The 22,222-nt window shown below is 55.6% G+C and overlaps 1 protein-coding gene and 1 pseudogene across 1 annotated transcript; both read left to right on the top strand.

The window, feature by feature from the left end:
• Window positions 1–1,322: 1,322 nt before the first annotated feature.
• LOC142423000 (small ribosomal subunit protein eS26 pseudogene) lies at window positions 1,323–2,071 on the top strand (annotated as a pseudogene).
• A 9,591-nt stretch (window positions 2,072–11,662) lies between these two features.
• On the top strand, window positions 11,663–22,129 carry FSCN1 (fascin actin-bundling protein 1). The gene is made up of 5 exons (XM_075527561.1): window positions 11,663–12,581; window positions 20,132–20,288; window positions 20,366–20,487; window positions 20,615–20,782; window positions 21,016–22,129. Exons 1-5 carry the CDS (start codon window positions 11,750–11,752, stop codon window positions 21,216–21,218), a joined length of 1,482 nt encoding a protein of 493 aa, XP_075383676.1. The 5' UTR covers window positions 11,663–11,749; the 3' UTR covers window positions 21,219–22,129.
• Window positions 22,130–22,222: the final 93 nt, after the last annotated feature.

Genomic DNA, 22,222 nt, shown 5'->3' with positions numbered 1-22,222 from the left:
CTGAGAAAACCAGCCTGGTCTGTAGACTTTCACCCACAACACTCAAAAAAATATATTTTTTAAGTATCCAACCCAGCATGTGGCATTCACAACACTGTGCAAACATCACTTCAGCTTTGTGCAACCCTCTCCTCCTAAAGGAGGCCCATCTTCAGGCCCTTGCCCCACCCCCTAGCCAACAAGCAAGGTGGCTCTGTTTGCTGCTGTTCCTTAATCTTCTAGTGGCCCAGGCTCCTCGTGGGTACAATGGGGACATTATACCCGCCTTGTGGAGAAGGCTGGCGGAGATACAGCCCTCAGCACAGACTCAAAGGCCCCGGGACAGGCCCCGCCCGAGGACATGGCCAACAAGAAGGTCCAGCCAGCGAGCTGATGCCAGGTGTGTCCACAAGCACAGGGTCCAGCCGACCAGTTCTGGGGGCAGGCCTGGGCTGTGGAAAGTGGGATTCTGGAAGATTCCAGGAGGAAAAGCCTTGATCTAGAAGATTCTGTGAGGGGTTCCACCCGTCTTTTTTGACAAGGGGTGTCAGAGGAGACCCTAGACAGCAAGACCCAGGCTCTGTTCCAGGTGAAGGGACCAAGCTCTGGGGCTTGTGGTCAAGGTGATGCCTGGGAAGCCATTGGTAGACCAGTGGAGGCCATTGGAGGCCAAGTGGGAGGTGCCCGGATAATTGTCTAGCAAGAGTGTTTTTGATGTGTTGTTGGGAGGAGCCAGCAGGGTGGTTTGAAGCCATAATGACCCGTCAACACCTAAAGTCTGCAACTGTGTAGTCTGCAGCATCTGTAGTCTGCAACTTTGTATGGGACGCTTTCTCTTCCATATGTTTCTACATATGTGCGCATGCAAATCGGTCTTCCGTTCAGCCATTCTTATGCGTTTTGTTGTCTGACTGGGATTGCAACCCCACCATGCAATGAGGGCCCCCCCCCCCGCCACAGCGTCCCCGGCTTCCTGTCTGTCTCTAGGTTCTAGTCTTCCTTCTCCCCTGTCCCCCCCTGCACTTCCTCCCTGGGCGCACGCTGCCCTGAGGGTCTTGTATGTGATTGATTGGTTGTTCTAAGGCAGCGATTTTCAACCTTCCTCATGCCGCGACCCTTTCATACAGTTCCTCGTGTTGGGGTGACCCCCAACCATAAAATTATTTCCGTTGCTACTTCATCACTGTCATTTTGCTACTATTATGAATCGTAATGTAAAATCTGATATTTACACAGTAGCTGCTCTCTACACCTGTGTGACTGGTCCGTGTAAATACGTTATGGTGCCAACCCTGTCACACGCACCTGTATTTGTATGGGGTGTATGTGATGGGGTTGGCACGATGATGTCATCACGCCAGGTACTTGTATCTGGGTGTATCTGCATGTGGGCAGACCCACCTGGAGACGGATAGAGGAGTGGTGTCTCGGTTCCTAAGACCATCAGAAATACGTATTTTCTGATGGACTTGGGCAACCCCTGTGAAAGGGTCATTTGATCCCCAAATAGCAGGGGTCCTCAAACTACGACCCCGTGGGCCACATGCGGCCCGCTGAGGACATCCAGCCCACCAGGTGTTTCTGCCCACCCCCTTTTTCTACTTCAAAATAAGATATGTGCAGTGTGCATAGGAATTTGTTCATAGTTTTTTTTTTAACTATAGTCTGGCCCTCCAGTGGTCTGGGGGACAGTGAACTGGCCCCTGTTTAAAAAGTTTGAGGGCTCTCACGTCCTTGCTTCTGAGAGGACAAAGAAAAGGCGTCACAACGGCCATGCCAAGAAAGGCCTCGGCCATGTGCAGCCCAGTTGCGGCACAAACTACGCCTGCTGCGTGCCCAAAGCCAAGGCCATTAAGAAGTTCGTCCTAAGAAGCAAAGTGGAGGCCACGGCCGTCAGAGACATTTCCGAAGAGAGTGTTTTCAATGCGTACGTGCTTCCCAAGCTGTACGTGAAGCTGCATGACCGTGTGATTTGTGCATTCACGGCAAGGTGGTCAGGAACCCATCACCTGAAGCCCGGAAGGACCGAACTCCCCCACCTCGATTTAGACCAGCAGGTGCTGCCCCACGACCTCCTCCGAAGCCTATGTAAAGATTAGAAGCTGAAGAAAAACAAACCTGAAAGGAAGCAAAATGGAAATTTTTAAAAAAAGAGTTTGAGGACCCCTGCCCAAAGGGGTCGCAGCCCACAGGTTGAGAACCGCTGTTCTAAGGAGCCCGGCCTGCCCGGTGTGAGGTGGGAGACGATTCATCTTGCAGGTGTGCCTGTCTTGGAGCTGACCGCGAAGCCATAGGGAGAGTTCAGGCCGAAGAGAAGTGTTTCATCAGTCTGTCAGATCCACTTGATGATGCGCGGAGCTTTGTTCCACATCTTTCTCCCAGTCTATCCAGGACCTCCCACTGGGACCTCCCTTCTCAGAGCAGTCTGCAGGGGTAGCTGGGCACCATCTAGTTCTTCCGGTCTCAGGGTCGTGGAAGTTGGGGTGTTCTGTGAGAATTGAGAATGAAGCCAAAGTCGCCTTGGTGACACGGGCTCCCTGGAACAAGTCAGCAGGGGATTGAAAGCAAATGTAGGACCGGAAAAAAAACAATCCTAAATCCAAACCCAAATCAACAAACAATTCAGTAATCATACTCTGGGCGTCTCGATCAACATCTAGCAACACAGATCATCTCTATGCAGAATTCCAGTTCTTGGCCGACCGCATCAGGACTCCACAGAATCGGATTTTGAGCCAAATGTCGAGAAAATTCTGCATAGGAGCTGGAACAAATCATCGGACCCCGACCCCACACACGTGATTTTGGTAAACAAAAGCAGTTCAATGTTTCACACATTGCTAGTCTACTAAACCTTTTGCGGCTGTGTTCCAAGCGTGTTGCTATACTTTTCTTAGTTTTTGTGACTTTTTGTACTATTTTTAGATTAAAAAAAGAGTTTTAAAAAAGAGTTTTTGGAAAAGAATCATCATGATAAAGAACTGGTTAACCATGCTATTGATCTTGTTGTTAATTTAGTAAACCCTTTTAGAAAACAGTTAAGGAAATGCCAACAGCAGACCACATTAGACAGATTAAATTATTTTTTTTTAAGAGAAAGCCAGCCAGGTCCTAGTGAAAAAAGGCAAAGAAAGGACAAACTCCTGAAAAACAGCTACCAGTTGATTTTATGGAAGGGGATTCCCCTTCCAAACACTGACTCTCTCCACCCCTCCTCTCCACATCTGTGTCCTCAGATCCAGAGCCTCATCCATCTCAAGGTACGGGCCATGCTGGAGTTGTTAAAAACTTTTAAAATGTTGTGTTTCTTATTTAAAATATATTATTTAACTCTGAACTTATTTATTTTGAAATTTCTGTGTCATGTTTTGTATAGAAAGGCAGGGTTAGGGTAAAGACTTGGTGGTTGAGAACGGATGAATCCGTTTCCAGTCATTTCTTATGGGAAAAATTGATTCAGAACTCGACTGCCTCACATCTGGACGCTCCTTCTAGAACGGATTAGCGTTGAGGTCCGGGGTTCTACTGTCTCTTTCAAAGGAGCCTGGTAGCCCAGCCATTAATACGACCGACTGAAAGCTGAAGAGTTAGGGGTTTGAACCTGGTGGTCGCTACTGACAAGGTGCCAACCTGGGATAGCCTATGCGGGAGGTTGGCTCTGGCACACGGGTGGGGGTGGGGGGTTCACCAAGGGTTGTAATAAGCCTGGAGAGTGTCAACTTATCTACACAATGTTTCTGAAAAACCGATAAAGGTCTGGCAGACGTGCATGCCCCAAAGACAAGGAAACAAGAGCACTGAAGTAACAGGTGGGACCCCGCAGGGCACAGTAGTGGGGGAACATACTCAAAGGTTGGTAGTTCAAATTCACGCAGTGGCACCCAGAGAAGCCAGGCATGGTGACCAGGTCCCACGACTCACTTCAGTGTCAACTCACAGCACACCTGGCACCAGAGAAGGGCAATGGGAACCTTTCAAGTTAGAATTTAGAACGATTTCTGCTGTGAAAACTCCCGTAAGGGGACAGGGGAAGGGAGGGAAAAAAGAGGAGCTGATACCAAGGGTTCGATAGAAAGTAACTGTCTCTAAAAGAATGATAGCCACAGGGAATCCAGGACAGATGACCCGTTCAGGACCAGTGGTGAGAGTGGTGACACCTGGCGGGTGGAGGGAATGTGGGGTGGAAAGGGGGAACTGATTACAAGAATCTACGTATAGCCTCCTCCCTGGGGGATGGACAACAGAGAAGTGGGCAAAGGGACACATCAGACAGTGTAAGATATGACAAAATAATAATAATTTATGAATTATGAAGGGTTCAGGAGGGAGGGGGGAGTGGAGAGGGAGGGGGAAAATGAGGAGCTGATATCAAGGGCTCAAGCAGAAAGCAAATGTTTTGAGAATGATGATGGCAACAAATGTGCAAATATGCTTGACACAATGGAGTAGGGAACCAGTGGAGAGGTCTGGGGGGCTGGCCCCAACACCAACTACTATGTGGACACCTGCCCCTCCCCTCAGAAGAATTTGTTTCAAAGGACGACATTGATTCTGCAGGTCCGGGAGAGGGACATATCTGATCGGAGCACACGGGAGCAGATGAAGGGGGAAGAGGAGAGAGTGGAGCACAGCCTGGCCCACCAGGCCAGGTCGATGTTCCCAATTAGAGCAGCCAGTCGACAGAGAGGACCACATGGCCGGCCCCACTATGAGACATGACACCCCTCACTGACCCAAAGCCCTACAGGGGACAACACCGGAGACACAGGGAGGGAATTGCACTTGATCGGATCCACCACACCGAGGCAAAACATTAAGGGGGTGGAACAGAACAGTAAGGGAATGGAGCTGTGAGGTTCCCAGGGAAAGCTGAAGGTGGACTTTGGGGCCAGGGTGTGGTGCCCCAACAGACTGGACTGGAAAACACTTCTAAAGGGCAGCAAACTATCCTTGAATTAACTACAAGCTTTTCTTTCTTGTTGTGTTATGTTCTGTTTTTGTCATTGTTTTGTTGTATATTGTTGCTTGGTTGTGCTCTGTCTTGTTTTTGTGCATCTTGTTATCTCTGCAGGTCTGTCTATATAAGATAGGCTGGATGAACAATTGGAGAAGTAAACAAAGGGACCCATAGTTCCGTGGGGACATGGGAGACGGGGAGGTGGGGGCAAAGGTAGTGGTTTTAATAAACCCAGGGACTAGGGAACAACAAATGTTCCAAATTGGTGGTGAGGAGGGTGTGGGAGGCCTGGTTGGGCATGATCAAGGGTAATGTAATTAAGAGAAATTGCTGAAACCCTGGTGGGGACTGAGCAGGATAGTGGGACAGGAGGGAAGTCAAAGGAAATAGAGGAAAGAGCTGGGAGGCAGAGGGCATTTGTAGAGGTCTAGATAAAGACATGTACATAAGCAAATATATTTATATATCAGGATGGGGAAATAGATCTGTGCATATATTTATAGGGTTAGTATTAAGGTAGCAGAGGGACATTGGACCTCCACTTAAGTACTCCCTCAATGCAAGAATACTTTCTTCTATTAAATTGGCATTCTATGATGCTCACCTTCCCGACACAACCTCTGAAGACAAAGTGGGTGAACAACTAAATGTGGTGAAGAAAGCTGATGGTACCTGGCTATCAAAAGAGATAGCATCTATGGTCTTAAAGGCTTGAAGGTAAACAAGCGGCCATCTGGCTCAGAAGCAATAAAGCCCACATGGAAGAAGCACACCAGCCTGTGTGACCACGAGGTGCTGAAGGGATCATTTATCAGGCATCAAAGAACAAAAAAATCATATCATTGTGTGCTCACCTCCCTGATACGACCACTGAAGGCAAATGGGTGCATAAGCAAAAGTGGCGAAGAAAGCTAATGGTGCCCGGCTATCAAAAGATATAGTGTCTGGGGTCTTAAAGGCTTGAAGGTAAATAAGTGGCCATTTAGCTCAGAAGCAACAAAGCCCACATGGAAGAAGCGCACCAGCCTGTGCGATCACAAGGTGTCAAGGGATCAGGTATCAGGCATCATCAGAACAAAAAAATCTTACCAAAGTGAATGAGCGGGGGAGTGCGGAGTGGAGACCCAAAGCCCATTTGTAGGCCACTTGACATCCCCATACAGAAGGGTCTTGTGGAGGATATGAGACAGTCAGGGTGCAATGTAGCAACGATGAAAAATAGTTTCCTCTAGTTTCTAAATGCTTCCTTGCCCTCCTCCCACTGTCATGATCCGAATCCAACCTTGCAAGCCTGACTAGACCAGAGGATGTACACTGGTACAGATGGGAACTGGAAACACAGGGAATCCAGGGCAGATGATCCCCTCAGGACTAGTGGTGTGAGTGGTGACACTGGGAGGGTGGGTTTGAAAGGGGAAACTATTTCAAGGATCTACATGTGACCTCCTCCCTGGGGGACATACAACTGAAAAGTGGGGGAAGGGAGATGTGGGACAGCAAGATATGACAAAATAATAATTTATAAATTATCAAGGGTTCATGAGGGAGGGGGCAGTGGGGAGGGAGGGGAAAAATGAGGACCTGGTGCCAGGGGCTTGGGTGGAGAGCAAATGTTTTGAGAATGATGAGGACAATGAATGTACAAATGTGCTTCACACAATTGATGTATGTATGGATTGTGATAGGAGGTGTATGAGCCTCTAATAAAATTATTTTAAAAAAAGAATTGCATGAGCCCCCAATCAAGTGATTAAAAAAAAGAATAGTGGCAACATGTGTATAAATATGCTTGATATAATGGGTTGTTATAAAATGATCTTTTAGTTACAAACATACACACACAGTCCTACACAGAGCGGACAGCCCCGGAGTTGCACCGAACCTGCAAACTACTGCTGAAACAATCATCCACACTTAACCTGCTCCTCCATCGCCACTTTGTTTTGTTCTGGGGTATTTTTTATTTGACTGTTTAATACTTTTTATTATGTCCAAATATGTATTGAAGTCAAGAGAATGATGACATGATTCCTCCATGTGCTCATCACCCTGCCAAGAATATTTTAAGGAAAATCAGTATTTGGGCAAGCATTGCTGACAGGTGTTTTTGTTTTTCCATGTAACCATCGTTGTGCCACAATGACCATATCTGCACGCCCCCCCCCGCCATGTAACTCGCCCACCCAGATAACACACACACATAGACTGTGTCTAGGGAAGGAGCTGGGGTGGGGGCGTCACGTACTTGCAGAAACCAGGGCAAACCCACGTAACATGCATTCTATCTGCGTGGACATCGGTACAGCTGCATCTGGGTTTTCAAGAGACGCCTCGGGCATTACTTTCCCCATTGGTCAGATGAGAAAATTGAGGCCGAAAAGACCAGTACTTTGGAGAAGGTCTGGTGCCAAGTCTCTGTCAGAGTTTGGACCCAAATCAAGGCCAGCTGGCTCCTGGGCTCAGATCCCTGGCTGGCTGTACCTTGTGAATTCCTTCCAGAAAGTCAATGGCCTGCCCAGGGGATTTCGGAGGCTGATTGTCTATGGAAGAGGGGGTCTGGGTCCCACAAGGCCCAGGTGTCTCACCTGGGGAACTGAGTCCAGGGAGAGCTGACCAGTTGGGAGCCTCTCAGACCTGGCCTGGGCACACTGCTCATTGGTCCTGGTTGGGCCCACTTTCTAAGGAGGCTCAGGTGGTGCCAGGGGTCCCACGGGGCCCAGGAACACTGTCCATGTCTTTGCCCTTCCCCAGAGGGACGGAGGAGGGCCCTGTAGAAAGGACCATGTGATCCACCCAGGGGCACAGGGAGGGGACTGGTCTGGTGGCATTGGGACTGGGCAGGGAAGGGATTTTTAAAAATGCTCTTTCTGCAGAATTGCATGAGCTTTTGTTCCTAGATTCCACCCAACCACAATGAATTATAATTAAAAACAAGGTGAGTCCTAGAACCTTAAATCAAGGGACAGGAGCCAGACGGGAAAGGTCGCACGTGATAGTTCTGCAGATCTGACATATGCAGGACAGGTAAGCCCACCAAGACAGGTTGAGCAGCGCCAGAACCCCACCCCCAAATGCCAAACTCAATGTAGTAAAGTTGAATCTGACGTGTGACCCCGGTGTTACAGGGCAGGTCTAGGCTGTCGGTCCTCTGGTCCTCTCGGCTGCCCCACCAGGTGGCAGCTCCCACCGCACTCCACCCCAGGGCTCTCAGCGTTGTCCCCAGGGGGTTGCCTGCTCTGATTTTTCACATCTGCACAGCATCCCATGATGTCTGCCCCTGTGTGCCTGCTCTTGTGTTGCTCAGGCGCATCCGGGTGGCAGCAGGGTTGGAACGTCATCTCTCTTGGTAGCTGAGTCAGATCCGGTGGCACGGGTGGGCCACACAGTGTGTGTCACGCGATGGACGCTTGGGTTGGCTCTGGGGTCCCTTGTGAACAGGGCAGCTGTGAACATGATTTTCTCCATGAGGGGACGTGTCCTTGTTACGGCACCTTGTTTCCATTCTTCGTGGTGTGTCCCTGCTGGCAGGCACTGTGTTTGGTGCTTGAAGACCACCGGGCCCTGGTTGCTTAGGGCTCATGCAGGTTTAAAAGCGGAGTCCCCAAGGGTGACTCCCCATCTGGAGCAAAGACGAGTGAAGAAAAATCTGAGACTCAAGGAAACAATTGGTCCTAAGGACTAAGGGACCACATGGACTCTAACCTCAGCCTCCACCCTGCGGAGACCAGAAGAACTAGAGGTCACAGTCCATGGGGTCACAGTGAAAGACTCCCTGACACCCAGTACAAGAGGAACAAAACTGCCCTGAGGAAGCCACTGATATACAGTTTATTGTGCCAACCTGGCTGATAAACACATGTGGGGTTAATTGAAGTGCAGAGAGATAAATAGCTGGGTGAGCCTCGCCCTTCGAGTTGAGGGTCTCTTGCTTTGTGATGGTCGAACCAGGGTGCAGCTGCCTTCGCCAGTTCCCTGCTTCAGCTGGCAAAGTTCACTTCCTGGAAGACATCCCCAAGGAGAAGCCACATGGGACTACCCCGATGCCGCCCAGGGTGCTGGAGCAGCCCGTGTGGAGACGCCTGCCAGTGCTGAGATGTTTACATATTCACTGATTTGGCTTTCCTCCTGCAGTTGGCATCATTACGTCTGTTTTGTGAGATGGAGGAGGATTTTGTGGATTGGTGTCGGACATATGGGCTAATGTTGGACTTATGGGCTTGGACAGCATCAGTTTGGGATGCTTTCTTGATGTGCACTTAACCTTTCTATAAAACTCTCTCTTATACATATGAATTTCTGTGGATTTGTTTCTCTAATGTGTCCAGACTGACACAGCCACCAAGAAGGCTAAAAGGAGGAGCCGACTCAAACACCCTGGCATCGCCGTCCATGCAGCGTTACTTCCAACAGTCAGAGGTGGACGCACCCTAAAATCCACCCGGCCTTCCAGGGAATTCTGACCCACAGTGACTCTTTCTGTAGACACAGTGGAACTGCCCCGTGGGTTTCCCAGGCTGTCACCCTGTACAGGGCCAGGCACCTGCTGCTTTCTCCTGAGGAGCAACCCGGTGGCTGTGCGCTAGTGGATAAACATGTAACCCCCTATGCCGTCCATAACAACAGACCAAACAAACAAACAAACTCGCTGTCATCCTGTTGATACCAATGCTACAGAACAGGGTAGAACTTCCCCCATGGGCTTCTGAGGCTTGCCCAAAGTCACACACCTCTGCCACGGAGACCAGAACCAGAGAGGGGGCTAATGTATTCTCACAGGCTTATATAATGTCAGGCATGCAAGCCACACCATACACATATGTAGCAGGAAGGGGATGTATTAAAAGCATACATGTAACAGGAAGGGGGTGTGCTAGGAACATACAAGTACCAGGAAGGTACATAGGTAACAAGATGGGTGGGTTCTCGAGTTCAGATGGCGGCTTAACCTTGGTTGCCTCTGGAGCTGGCTGGACCTAAGTGTCCCTGAGCTCTCCTCCATGAGGCACCTTATCAGAGGGAATGTAGTCCTTAGGGTGGGATGGTCTCCTGGCTCCATAGCAATAACCTTCATGTGTATAGTAGCAACTGTGTGCTTGCAAGCATCATCTTAACATTGGCATTAATACCGGGGGCGGGGAGGGGGTACATTTTGGGTGATAACTTTTAGTGAGGAGAATGTGACTGATTCATCTCCAACTCATGAACCTGAAGGTCTTCCTCCACCCAGTCTGCCTCCCGGACTCTTGATTACATGCGTAGAGGATTTGTCCAAATACACATTTCCTGGTTTTCAGCTTCCCACAAGGGGGTGGGCTCTGTGGAGGGGGGTGCTGTGGTCATGCTCTGATTCCGGGGAGGGGGACCACTGTGCCTCCCTGTTGAAGATCCCCATAGGAGACTGCTTGGAAACAGGAGCCACTGACCCCTCCCGTGGTGTGGAGGGGCTGAGGACAGTGGCAGCTCAGTGCTCAGTCTCAGCTAGATGGGCCTCCGCTGGAGACCTTGTGGGCAGCCTGTGGTCACGCTGGCATTCCAGGGCCTTCATGGCATGTGGGGAATGTCCCAGGAAAAGTCCTGGCCTTCAGAGGGGCTAAGAATAGGGAAGTGGTCCCAGGCATTCCCTCCCCCACACACCAAGAGGAGAGGGGATGTCCATAGGGAATGTCCTCTTGGGGAAAGTGGAGGGGTTTCCTGGAAGAATAGGGTGGGGGCTTCCCCATGAGTCCATGAAGTCAGGGCTTTGGGGGCAGGGTCTACTGACCTTAAGCTTGGAGACCTGCAGTCAGAACTGATGGTCCTCCATGTCCTCATGCTAAAGAGAAATAATACCATCTGCCCACCCCTGACTAGGAGACCTGACCTTTGACTTCTGCATATGCAGAGGGGGCCTTTGGTTATTGACTCATCCACTTAGGGTTTTTTTTGGGGGGGGTCAGGGACTGGGTGCTTGGTCCACACAGAGGGATCTGCATGGCCATTAGGGGCAGGGACAGCAAGCTTAGGAAGCATAGGTCCTGCTCTGTCCTTCCCTCCCTCATCCACCCACAGGCCCTTCTGGGGTGCAAGCCCCTCCACTCCCCCTCCAGCGCCAGTTCCCATGGTCACCTGTGCTCTGGACACCGGCTTTTAGTGGTCTGCCCCTAGGTCACCTCCTCTGAGCAGGCCCCGGGGGTCCACTCCCCACTCCCAGATTCCCAAGATGAGGGAGAGAGAGAGAGAGAGAGAGAGAGAGAGAGAGAGAGAGAGAGAGAGAGAGAGAGAGAGAGAGAGAGAGAGAGAGAGAGAGAGAGAGAGAGAGAGAGAGAGAGAGAGAGAGAGAGAGAGAGAGAGAGAGAGAGAGAGAGAGAGAGAGAGAGAGAGAGCCGGTTATACTACTCTCCAGCCTGCCTCATCCTGCTTCCTTGACAGGTTTGGGGGTCTGGGCTTCCCAGGGCCTTGAGTTCCCAGTCAGGGGCAGCTTTGGAGGGGGCAGTGGCCTGGCCCTGGGGAGGGGAAGGCTCTCCTTGAGGCCCGAGGGGCTTTGACTGCAGAGGCCGGATGTGCGGCGGGCCCAGGGGACATGGAGAGCTCAGCCTAGTGTGCGCCCTCGGGGGCCCCGCGTCTCCGCGTCCCCGCGTCCCCGCCCCGCCGAGCTCGCTCCCGGCTCGCGACCCCCTCCTCCGGGGCCCGGGGCGGGGCCTGGAGACGTGACGTCACCTGCCTATAAAGCGGCTGCGGCGCGGCGGGGCGGCTTTGTGGAGCGCTGCAGCGGGTGCGCCGGGCCGGCAGCGAACAAAGAAGTCGGCGCCCGGGACCGCCCGCCCCGCCGTCAGCATGCCCGCCAACGGCACCGCCGAGGCGGTGCAGATCCAGTTCGGCCTCATCAACTGCGGCAACAAGTACCTGACGGCCGAGGCCTTCGGCTTCAAGGTGAACGCGTCAGCCAGCAGCCTGAAGAAGAAGCAGATCTGGACGCTGGAGCCGCCGCCCGACGAGGCGGGCAGCGCGGCCGTGTGCCTGCGCAGCCACCTGGGCCGCTACCTGGCGGCTGACAAGGACGGCAACGTGACCTGCGAGCGCGAGGCGCCCGATGCCGACTGCCGCTTCCTGATCGTGGCGCACGACGACGGCCGATGGTCCCTGCAGTCCGAGGCGCACCGGCGCTACTTCGGCGGCACCGAGGACCGCCTGTCGTGCTTCGCGCAGAGCGTGTCGCCGGCCGAGAAGTGGAGCGTGCACATCGCCATGCACCCGCAGGTCAACATCTACAGCCTGACCCGCAAGCGCTACGCGCACCTGAGCGCGCGGCCGGCCGACGAGATCGCCGTGGACCGCGACGTGCCCTGGGGCGTCGACTCGCTCATCACGCTGGCCTTCCAGGACCAGCGCTACAGCGTGCAGACGGCCGACCACCGCTTCCTGCGCCACGACGGGCGGCTGGTGGCGCGGCCCGAGCCGGCCACGGGCTACACGCTCGAGTTCCGCTCGGGCAAGGTGGCCTTCCGCGACTGCGACGGCCGCTACCTGGCGCCGTCGGGGCCCAGCGGCACTCTCAAGGCGGGCAAGGCCACCAAGGTGGGTAAGGACGAGCTCTTCGCGCTGGAGCAGAGCTGCGCCCAGGTCGTCCTGCAGGCGGCCAACGAGAGGAACGTGTCCACGCGCCAGGGTGAGTGGCGACGCAGCCGCGGACAAAGCGCCCCGCCTCCCCGGCCCGGCTCTCCTCCCGCCCTTTCTCGCCGGTGGCGCCGCGGCCACCTCGAGTGGCCCCCCGTGCGCTCCAGTCCGGCTCCCCGCCACCCCGCTCCAGGACGCGCGTCGGACGCCCGGGGAGGGGGTCCTGCCGCTCTTTCAGCGCCGCTGTGTGTGTGTGTGCGCGTGTCCTCTAGGCCCCGAATGCGAGCTGTCTGGGTACCACCCCCGAAATCCCTCCCCCTCCTGCACTCCCGCAGCGTCTCCGCGCTGGGGAGGGGGCGCCCACGCGGTTTCCTCCCGCCCCTTCCCCCCGCCCATGGGACTGCTCGCTCCGGCGACCTGGGATAGGTTCCGGCCATTGGTAGGGCGCGTCCCTTCACCCAGGGGTCGCCTTCCGCGGGCGGGGGTGGGGGAGGCCAGCCGGCCCTTTGATCCTCCGCGGGGTGCGCCCCTAACCCAACCCACAGCAGCCCGGTCTCTCCCCCTCCCCCTCGCTGCGGGCGGGGTCTCATCTGCGGGGCGGCGGGTGGGGGCGCCCCTGTGACTGCTCGCCCCTCCACCCCTCCCCCCGCGCTTGCCCTGAGCTCGGGGCCGCGGCTTTTGTGAGCTGTGGGGCGGGCCGCTTCGCTGGGCCCTCCCTCGCCCCCTTTGTCCTCTCCGGCGCTGCAGACGGGGAAACCAGATGGGAACACCCGGGAGGCCCTGGTGTTCCGTGGGGTTCCGCGGCGACCCACGCCCACCACCGAGTCCGGAGGGCCCCCCCAGGAGGCGACTTCCCTGGTCGCACTTCGGGCCCGGCCGGCGTGGCACGGTTGGCAGCCTGCCAGACACCACCCCGCCCATGCCTGCTTGCCCGCAGCTGCCTCCCTCGGGGCGCGCTCTGCCCAGCGGGCAGCCCCAGGAGCCCCGAGAGCCTTGTCCGGCGGCCCCGGAAGCCCTCTAGCCTGGAATGACCCCATCTCCAAGGGCTCTCGCCGCGAGCAATCGGCGGGAACCCGATCGGCCCTTCCCAGGCCTTAGACGGCCCCCCTTTCCTTATGCCTGTTCCCTCCGCACCGCGAGTCACCATTGCTGGCCTCCTCCCCCATTGGGGCAGCCTCCCTCCTCCTCGAATGCAGGGATCTTGGCCACTTGGAGGGGAGGTGGGCCCCCGCCCCAGGGTGGCAGCTGCATAAGAACTGTCCTTGGACTCCCCTGAGGCCCTATCTGGAAGCTCCTCCCCCTTCAGGCCTTAGTGGGCTGGGGGTGGATGGAGATGGGGCCGTGGGTGGGGGGTGGCAGCTTTCCCCCAGTTCACCCGCTTCTATCCTGATGGAGTGGGCGCTGCCTCTGCCATTTTAACGGGCGCCTCTTGGGCCCAGAGAGGGAAAGCCAATGGCCCAAGGTTACGCAGCATGGCCTATCCGGACAGACCCTTCCTTATCTGGACCCGGCTGCCTGCCAGCCTCCCTGTGGGCTTACTGTGCTGGGTGTAACCCCATTCCCACTCAGCAATTGCCTTGGTCAGTGCTGGGCTTCCAGCGTTCAACAATGATGGGCGTGCCTGGAGCCTTTCCTAGGCAAGGGGGCCTATGCTGAACATCCCAGCGGTGTCAAGGACAGAGGTCCTAGGTTGATTGGGAAGGTGATCCAGCTGAGCAGCTCTTGGGGGTAAGGGAAGGTGTGGGACTGTTGCAGGTAGAGGGAGGTCCTGAATGTTGCAGGTGTGCAAAGGCCCTGAGGCCCAAAGAGCCTAGAAAGTCCTGGTACCACCGGAGGCCTGCGAGGCTGGTAGCTGCAGACAGGGCCTTTTCTTGGGGAGGGCGCAGAGAGCCAGAGACCCTGGCAGGAGCAGGGAGTGCTTGTGGGTGCCCTTGGAAGCCGAGGGGCGAGCCTGGGCAGGTAATCCTATGCAGGAAGGCTTGCACCATCCAGACTGTGATTCAGAATGACAGGGCAGGAAGAGGGGAAGCTTTGGCTCCTCTATGCCTTTAAAGGGACGAGGCCCCTAGGGATGAGGTTGGGGCTTGGGGCCCGCCTGGTTTGGGATCCCCTTCTTGTTCCCAAGTTAGCTGACAGACCTCCCCCCGCCCACCGGGGTCCTTTCTGGGATGGGAAGGCTCCTGGTGGGCCTGGGCAGCCTGCGGGGTGGGGCTGCCAAGACCCGTTGTTGACTGTCTTGCTGGCCAGGGGGTGGGGTCTGCGCTGCCGCCGCATGTTGGGAAATCCAGGCCCGGAAGCTGCTAACATTCACCTAGGCCTGCACAGACCGGGCCTGGGCCACAAGCTACAGCCTGCTCTCTGGCCTCAGTTTACTCCCTTCGGGCCAGCTCTACCTCTGTGAGGCCCATTAGTGCTCTTCTTCCATGTCCTGGCGCCCCGCCTGCTGCCCCGCCCATTTCCTGCCTTTCCTCTGTGTCAGCAGCTTCCCCAGCCAGGTCCCTCCCCTCTGGCCAGCTGGGCCTGGCCTGGATCGTGGCTCAAGTGCTGTGTCAGATGCTGGTTTGCTGGGGAGATGCTGCGGCTGGGCTTTGCAGGGTGTATACGAGTTCTGCAGAGGAGGCAGGGAACTGCCAAGTCAGGACAGAGGAGGGCTTGGGGGATTGGACAGGGTCAGAGAGAGCAGACTAGAAGTGGGGGAAGGGGAGGGGAGGGGAGACCACAAGTAGGCTGAGGGGAGGGGGAGGGCATAGTCAGAACCACTTGCTTTGGGGGTTTGGGGGGGAACTCTTGAGACACCTCTAAGAGACCTGAGAACTGGGGCCCTGTGGAGGCTTTAGAGGAGGGGGGTGCCACAGGCTGGAGGTTGTGTCATTTTTGGTTGGCCCTAGAGAGCTAGGAGGGAGATGGTGGGGAGGAGGGAGGGCCTGAGGCGCCTCCTGTGCTTGTCAGCAGCTCCCACTAGGGAGACAAGTCTGCAGGCAGGGGCCTGCGGGCCTGTGACTCAGGCTTTCTGTGCTGCTGTTGCTGAAAAGAAAAATCCCCAGAAAAGCCCGTTCCCATAGTAACTGGGTTCTAATTAGAGACTTGGAGGCTGAGTAGGCCTCTGGCAGCGTTGGCTGGGCAGGAGAGCCTACTTGCAGACCCCAGTGACTCCTGGCAGATGGGAGGGGGATGGATCCTATCTTCTTCCAAGTGGGCAAACGGAGGTGGGGGGAGACTGCTGCCCCTTTGGGTCCTTTAGTGGCCCCCTAGGCCTTTACCAGCTGAACTCATGATGAAGGCCTTGGCGACATCACTGAGCCCAGCTGAACTTCAGTTCTGTCCCTGGTCAGGTGGAGGCGTTCAAACAATTCCTGGTACTGCTGCCCATGAGCCCATTCCCACTCATTGCCACCCTGAGACTTTCTACTCCCCTAAAGATCACGGAGAAACCCACGGGGCAGGTCTCTGCCCCACTGAGTGGCAGGGGAGAACAAGTCTCTGGAGGTCAAGCCACACCCACCACTTGACTGTCCCTTGGTCGGGCTGCAGTGGCCAGTCTGCTCCTATCGTGCTAGAAACTGCTAGTCAGGCCACCCAGGATGGGCTGGCTCCAGTGAGCTTCCAGACTCAGGTAGACTAGCGAGAAACATTGGAGACCTAGTTCTCCAAACTCCAAACCACACGCACACAAAACAACTCAACTGCCACTGAGTCAATTCCAGTTCATAACAATCCTATTAGACAGGACAGAACTGCCCCTGTGGGTTTCTGAGACCGTAGCTCTTTACAGGAGGAGAAAGTCAACTCTCTTCTCCTCGGAACAGGTGAACTGCCGATCTTTCAGTTAGTAGCCCAATGTGTAACCCCTGCACCACCAGGGCTCCCCGAACTGGCCAATGGAAAGCCTACGGCTTGAGACGGCGCTGTCTGCAGCTGGACGATGAGTCGTATCGGGCGGGTAACCTCAGATGACAGTGTCGACAGTAGGCTTGAGCGCGGAGAGCAGGGTTTGTGAGGCCCATGGCCAGACAAGCCCCGACTGCTGAGCGAGGGCGTTTGCTATCCACGGGCAGCCAGCAACAGGAGCCTAGGCTCAGGGGCCACCCTCACGTCAGGGTTCAGTAGCTCTTGTTGTGAGGTGCTGTCAATTTGGTGCCGGCCCATCGTGATCTGTATACAACAGCAGGGAACCCTGCCTGGCCCGGCGCCATCCTCACACATTGTATTGGAGCCCTTTGTTGAAGCCACCGTGTCAGTCTGTCTCAGAGAGGGGCTTCCTGTACTTTCCCAAACAGGGTGCTCTTCTGCAGGGACTGGTCTCCCCTGATAACACGCCCACATCTCCCCGACCTTCCTTCTCAGGAGCATTCTAACCGTACATTTCCCAAGACAGATTTGAATCTGGAATCTGACAATTGGAGCTTACAGATTCAGACAGACTAGGAAGAAAGCCCAGGCGATCTACTTCCAAAAATTAGCCAAAGAAAAAACCTGTACATATCCTTTCTTCCTCAGTGCCCTGTATCAAATACATCAGATCTCTAGGCTTTTTTACTGTCTGACTTTTGTGTGCCTATGAGTGCCTGAGAACACTATGGCTTCCGTCAGGCACTCCCTAGCCTTCCCGGTGACACCGGTTCTTATAATACTCAATAGCCAGAGGGCATGGCCTAGACTGGAAGCACCAGGCTTACTTGCAAAGCTGTGCTAGATGGTGGTTATGGGGTTGACTGCAATCGCAAGGTCAGAGTTCAAAACCACCAGCCGGTCCTTGGGAAGAAAATTGAGGCTTTCTACTCCTGTAAAGACTTAGTCTCGGAAGCTCCCAGGGGCCGTTCTGCCCTGTCCGATAGGGTTGTTGTGAGTCGGCACGGAGTTGATGGCAGTGAGTGTGGGAGTTAGCACAAGCCCCCAGGGCTGAGCTGGACATTCAGCTTCTTCCCTCACCTCCCTTCCCCCAACCCATCAGCACCCAGGAGCGTGTCCCTTTTTCCCACTTCCTGAAAGCTCAGTGCCCCCTCTGTCTTTTGGGCTGCTGGGGAAGGATGGGTGGGCCTCCCCGCTTGTCTGTTCCCTTCCTTCCTGCCTATCAACTCTCCTCCTGCACCCCACCCCCTCCTCTCCGGACAGGTGGTGGTGTGTGACCAGCGGGGATTGGGACTCCCGGGGCAGATCTCCTGGTCCAGGGGAGGACTGGTCATTTTGCTGGGGGTCTCCTGGGGTGTCTAGTACAACAAAAACCACTGACAGTCCTTTGTGTCCATAGGAACTTTATATCAAGAAGTAACATTTTATCAAGAAAGCATCCCAGCCCAGACCAACCTAAGTCCATGGGTCTGCGGCTAGTGGAGCTGCCTGCAGACTCAGGTAGCTGCAAAATGATGTAGGAGCGGTGAAGCGGGCATGGTGGGTGCAGATTTCATGGGGTCCCCCTGGAGGCAAGCAGAGGCCCAGCAAGGAGGAAGGAGAAGGAGAGTTTCTAGTGTCTCCCTTATAAAAAAATTTCACACTCCCCCCTGCCCCCAAAGGTGCCAACAGACTGTCACTTGATTGACAGGATAGGATAGACATGGTCACATGGTCAAGTTGGCATAAAATCATTGCCACAAAGTCCAAGGCCCTTTTGGGTGGAATGGAGGGTTTGAGGAGGGGCTAACCCCTTGGTACTCTCCAGTAGCTCTGTGGTGTCGGTGGAGGGGGGACAGCTTGTCTGATTTGTGGGGTCCCCTGGCTGAGGGAGGTCTGGGTTAGGGGACTCTGGCCCTGGTCCCGTTCTGGGTGTTTGGAGTATCAAGCAGGATGTGCATGGCGGGCAAGCTCACACAGGGCTGGGGCAGCTCCAGGGTGGCTGTGTCCAGGAGGGCACCAGGCAGAGGACAGGTTCAGGGATGTGACAAGGAGATGGGCTTTGTCCCTGAGAGCCTCCAGGTCCCTGCTGTGTGACTGTGGGCGAGGATGGTTACAGAACCAAAGGAGAGGCTCCCTGGCTGGCCAGCCTCAGTTTCCTCCTCTGGTCAGTGTTGACCTACTCTCCACCGAGCGTGGGGCGGCAACAGGTGTGGCAGTGGCCTGGCTGCTGAGGGTCTTAGAATCCCAGGTGCTGGGAGACACCCGTTGAGTGTCTGACTCAAAGACTGCTTTCAGGTGTCATCAGAAGTGCCTACGCTGCAGGGGCGTGGGGGAGAGACCGGGGAGGAGGTGTTTGCAAAAGCCACGGCTATAAAGGTGGTGGCCCTGTTGGTTTCTGAGACTAACTGTACCGGAGTAGAAAGTCTCACCTTTGTCCTGTGGACGGGCCAGTTGTGAGTTGGGTTGGCAGCCTTAGTCATTACCCACTGGGCCACCAGGGCTCCTTTGGGATGCATGGCTGCACATGCACCTAGGCACATGTGAGGAAGGTGTCGCTGGGTAGGCCATTGGAAGCAAAGTGCTTGCCACTGTGGCGCTCGGGTTTGGGTGGGGGTGGGTGGGTGAGGATGTGAATCTATGCTTTAAGTTTCTACGCGTGGAAACCCTGGGTGTGAGTCCTACCTGCTGTCCCCCCCACCCCCCCACCCCGTCCCATCCCGTCCCCATTTTTCATCAGGCAATTTTGGTTTATTTAAAGCACAACCCTGACATCATGCCATTTCATCTCTAAATGCTTCCATATGGCTCTAGAAAACGAGGCCGGGCTTTCCGCCACCCTGGCGGTTAGCAACCCTTCGTATCCAACCTTGGCTGCTCTCGGGCCCGGGCCTCCCCGGCTCAGGAGCGTCTTTCTCTTTACCTTAGGACCTTTTTATGGCGACTCCCTGAGCGTTTGCAAAATCTGCTGGCGTCCCAGTCAACACTGCACAGATCTTTAGGGGCGCTGGTTGCTTGCCCCTCCCTGTGTCAGCACCCTCCCTATTTCCTCCTGCCTTCAGACTTTTCCTTCTGGACACAGGCTGCCCTTTGGGTCTTGGGGGGCACAGGTATGACTGGACCTGTCACAGGTGCATAGACCTGTCTGGTGTTTGGCGGCCAGGTGAACCTTCCACGAATAGGTTCTGTTTAAAGGGTGAAGGATGCCTTTTTGCTGTTGGGCTTGTTCGAAGGGAGATTGGTCCTGGGGCTGCCTGGCTCCACCCATGCCCACGTGTGGGATGCAGGAGAGAGCGAGAGCGAGAGCGAGAGAGAGAGAGAGAGAGAGAGAGAGAGAGAGAGAGAGAGAGAGAGAGAGAGAGACAGCCAGGAGGAGCTGAGTGTTTTAGTGACAGCCCTGGAGCTGCTGTAACAGGACAGAAATCCGTCTCTGAGGCTGCACATTGGAGATGAAAGGGTCAGCTCCGCTGATGCTGCAGAGAAGCAGGTGCATGTGCCCTCCCTCCGTTCCACCTGTGGCCCTTGGCCTTTGTTGACTTACAGCTCAATCTCCATGTCCTGGGGGTGGATGCCTCCCTGTCTCTCCACACCCGTCTGATGGGAGTAGAAGCCACCCGATTCCAGCAGGGTGTTAATTAGTAGCTTCTTCAAACCACAGACCCTTCCCTGACAGAGGCCATGTCTCCAGGCCCGTGAACACACCTTTCTGGGATATACCGTGTAGCTTACAGGGCGGCCATGGGAACCGGTCCCAACTGCAGGCTCTTTGCACAGGCATGGACCTGTCGGCCAATCAGGACGAAGAGACCGACCAGGAGACCTTTCAGCTGGAGATTGACCGCGACACCAAAAAGTGCGCCTTCCGCACCCACACGGGCAAGTACTGGACGCTGACGGCGACTGGGGGCGTGCAGTCAACTGCCTCCACCAAGTGAGTGTCCCCCGACCCCTCCGCCCTCGGTTGCCTTGCCCTCCGGGAGGCCCCTGACCTGTCCCCGCTGCCCGCAGGAATGCCAGCTGCTACTTTGACATCGAGTGGTGTGATCGTCGCATCACCCTGCGCGCGTCCAATGGCAAATTTGTGACAGCCAAGAAGAATGGGCAGCTGTCGGCTTCGGTGGAGACCGCAGGTACTTGGGGCGGCAAGGTGGCGCAGTCCCCCACCCCCCCCAGGGGTTCCCAGCCTGGGCCCCTGCCCACCCTAGCAGAGAGGCCCCTGCCTGCGGGTTCACCGTCCCTCCCCCACTCTTGGGACAGGGGACTCGGAGCTCTTCCTCATGAAGCTCATCAACCGGCCCATTATCGTCCTGCGAGGGGAACATGGCTTCATCGGTTGCCGCAAGGTCACCGGCACCCTGGACGCCAACCGCTCTAGCTACGACGTCTTTCAGCTGGAGTTCAACGACGGCGCCTACAACATCCGAGGCAGGCCTGGGGGGCGGGGCGGAGGGTGGGGACACGCCCGAGGACTGGGACCAGCGCTTGGAGCTAGGGCCCCCACAACCCTGAACCCCATTGAGTGGCCACATGTCCTCCATCGCGATCAGGCCTGAGAGCGTGGTGGGGCTTAGAAACGTGATTGGTGGGGAGGGGGCACTAATCACGGAGTTTGGGGGTGCAGGGGCGACCTGACACGCCCCTTCCCCCCTCTTCCCCAGACTCCACAGGCAAGTACTGGATGGTAGGCAGCGACTCCTCGGTCACCAGCAGCAGCGACACCCCCGTGGACTTCTTCTTTGAGTTCTGTGACTACAATAAGGTGGCCATCAGGGTGGGCGGGCACTACCTGAAGGGCGACCACGCAGGGGTCCTGAAGGCATCCGCGGAGACCATTGACCCTGCCACGCTCTGGGAATACTAGGTGCCCCGTCCCCCCATCATCCCCGCGCCCCAGCCCACCCCCTGCTAACTTCCTTCTCTAGGTGGGCTCTGAGCTGGTGTGGAGCCCCTTGCCTTTCAAACTGGAAACCCCAGAGAAAACGGTGCCCCTCCCCCACGACCCCCCAGCCCGCCTCTCAGAAGGGTCAGTGGATGTGCTCCCTCACTGCGCAAGCAGCATGGTTGGGCCCTCTGCCCCGGCAAGGCTGGCACACTCTTGTGACCTCAGTCGACTCTGAGCCTTATTGCCCTGAAGCAGCCACGAGGAATGGGGGGTCCGTGGTGGGATTCCCCTGCCCCATTCCCATCCCTCGGGGTGGGGGTGGATTGTTCTGAGTTCCTTAGTACAGAGGGCCAGCTCTGCCCACTGCACATTGTGGGGTCACCTCCTCCGACCTCGAGTCTAGTCTTCACCCTCCCTGCCCTGACTGGAAGCAGAAAATGACCAAATCAGTATTTTTTTTTAAAAAGTTTATTGCTGGTGGCGCCCCTGGCAGGCATGTAGTCCCCAAGGGGACTGCTGCAGCTGGTGGGGGGCAGAAGGGCACCCCTAGTTCAGAGCTTCTGGCCTCCACTTCTCTAAGGGGCTTCTGGCCTCTGCCTGTGACCCACCTGGTGGTGCTGGCTGCCCTCCCCCCACAGGGCCAGAGCCCTGCAGCAGGATCGGTGCTCCACACTTATGACTGGAATCTTCTGGAACCTTCTGGAATCCTGGGGTCTCCCAGCCCCACACTGCCTTGCCAGCCCCTCCCACTGCTGGTTTGTCTGCCCTGCATCTCACTCTGGGTGTCTTGGTCTTTTATTGTTTGTTAAGTCATTTGTATCTCTCAGCGCCCATGATAGTAGCTTCAAACTGGAAAAATAAAACATTAAGTCCAATGCCTTGGGTTCACGTGTGCATCTGGGGGTGGAGGTGGGTGGGATGGACTCTGGGGCCCCTTCCAGAATCATCAGGTGCCCTGGTGGCCACAAAGGGAGGTGGCTGAA

This window comes from Tenrec ecaudatus, chromosome 12 (genome assembly GCF_050624435.1).
Source record: "Tenrec ecaudatus isolate mTenEca1 chromosome 12, mTenEca1.hap1, whole genome shotgun sequence".
Classification (NCBI taxonomy): Eukaryota; Metazoa; Chordata; class Mammalia; order Afrosoricida; family Tenrecidae; genus Tenrec; species Tenrec ecaudatus.
This window is presented reverse-complemented; position numbering and strand designations above follow the sequence as displayed.

Bases quoted from the DNA above. Each gene is read 5' to 3' on its own strand.
- FSCN1 (XM_075527561.1), top strand. From the start codon at position 11,750: ATGCCCGCCAACGGCACCGCCGAGGCGGTGCAGATCCAGTTCGGCCTC. The intron at 12,582-20,131 runs GTGAGTGGCGAC...CTCTTTGCACAG, and splicing joins GAACGTGTCCACGCGCCAGG to GCATGGACCTGTCGGCCAAT. The intron at 20,289-20,365 runs GTGAGTGTCCCC...CGCTGCCCGCAG, and splicing joins CAGTCAACTGCCTCCACCAA to GAATGCCAGCTGCTACTTTG.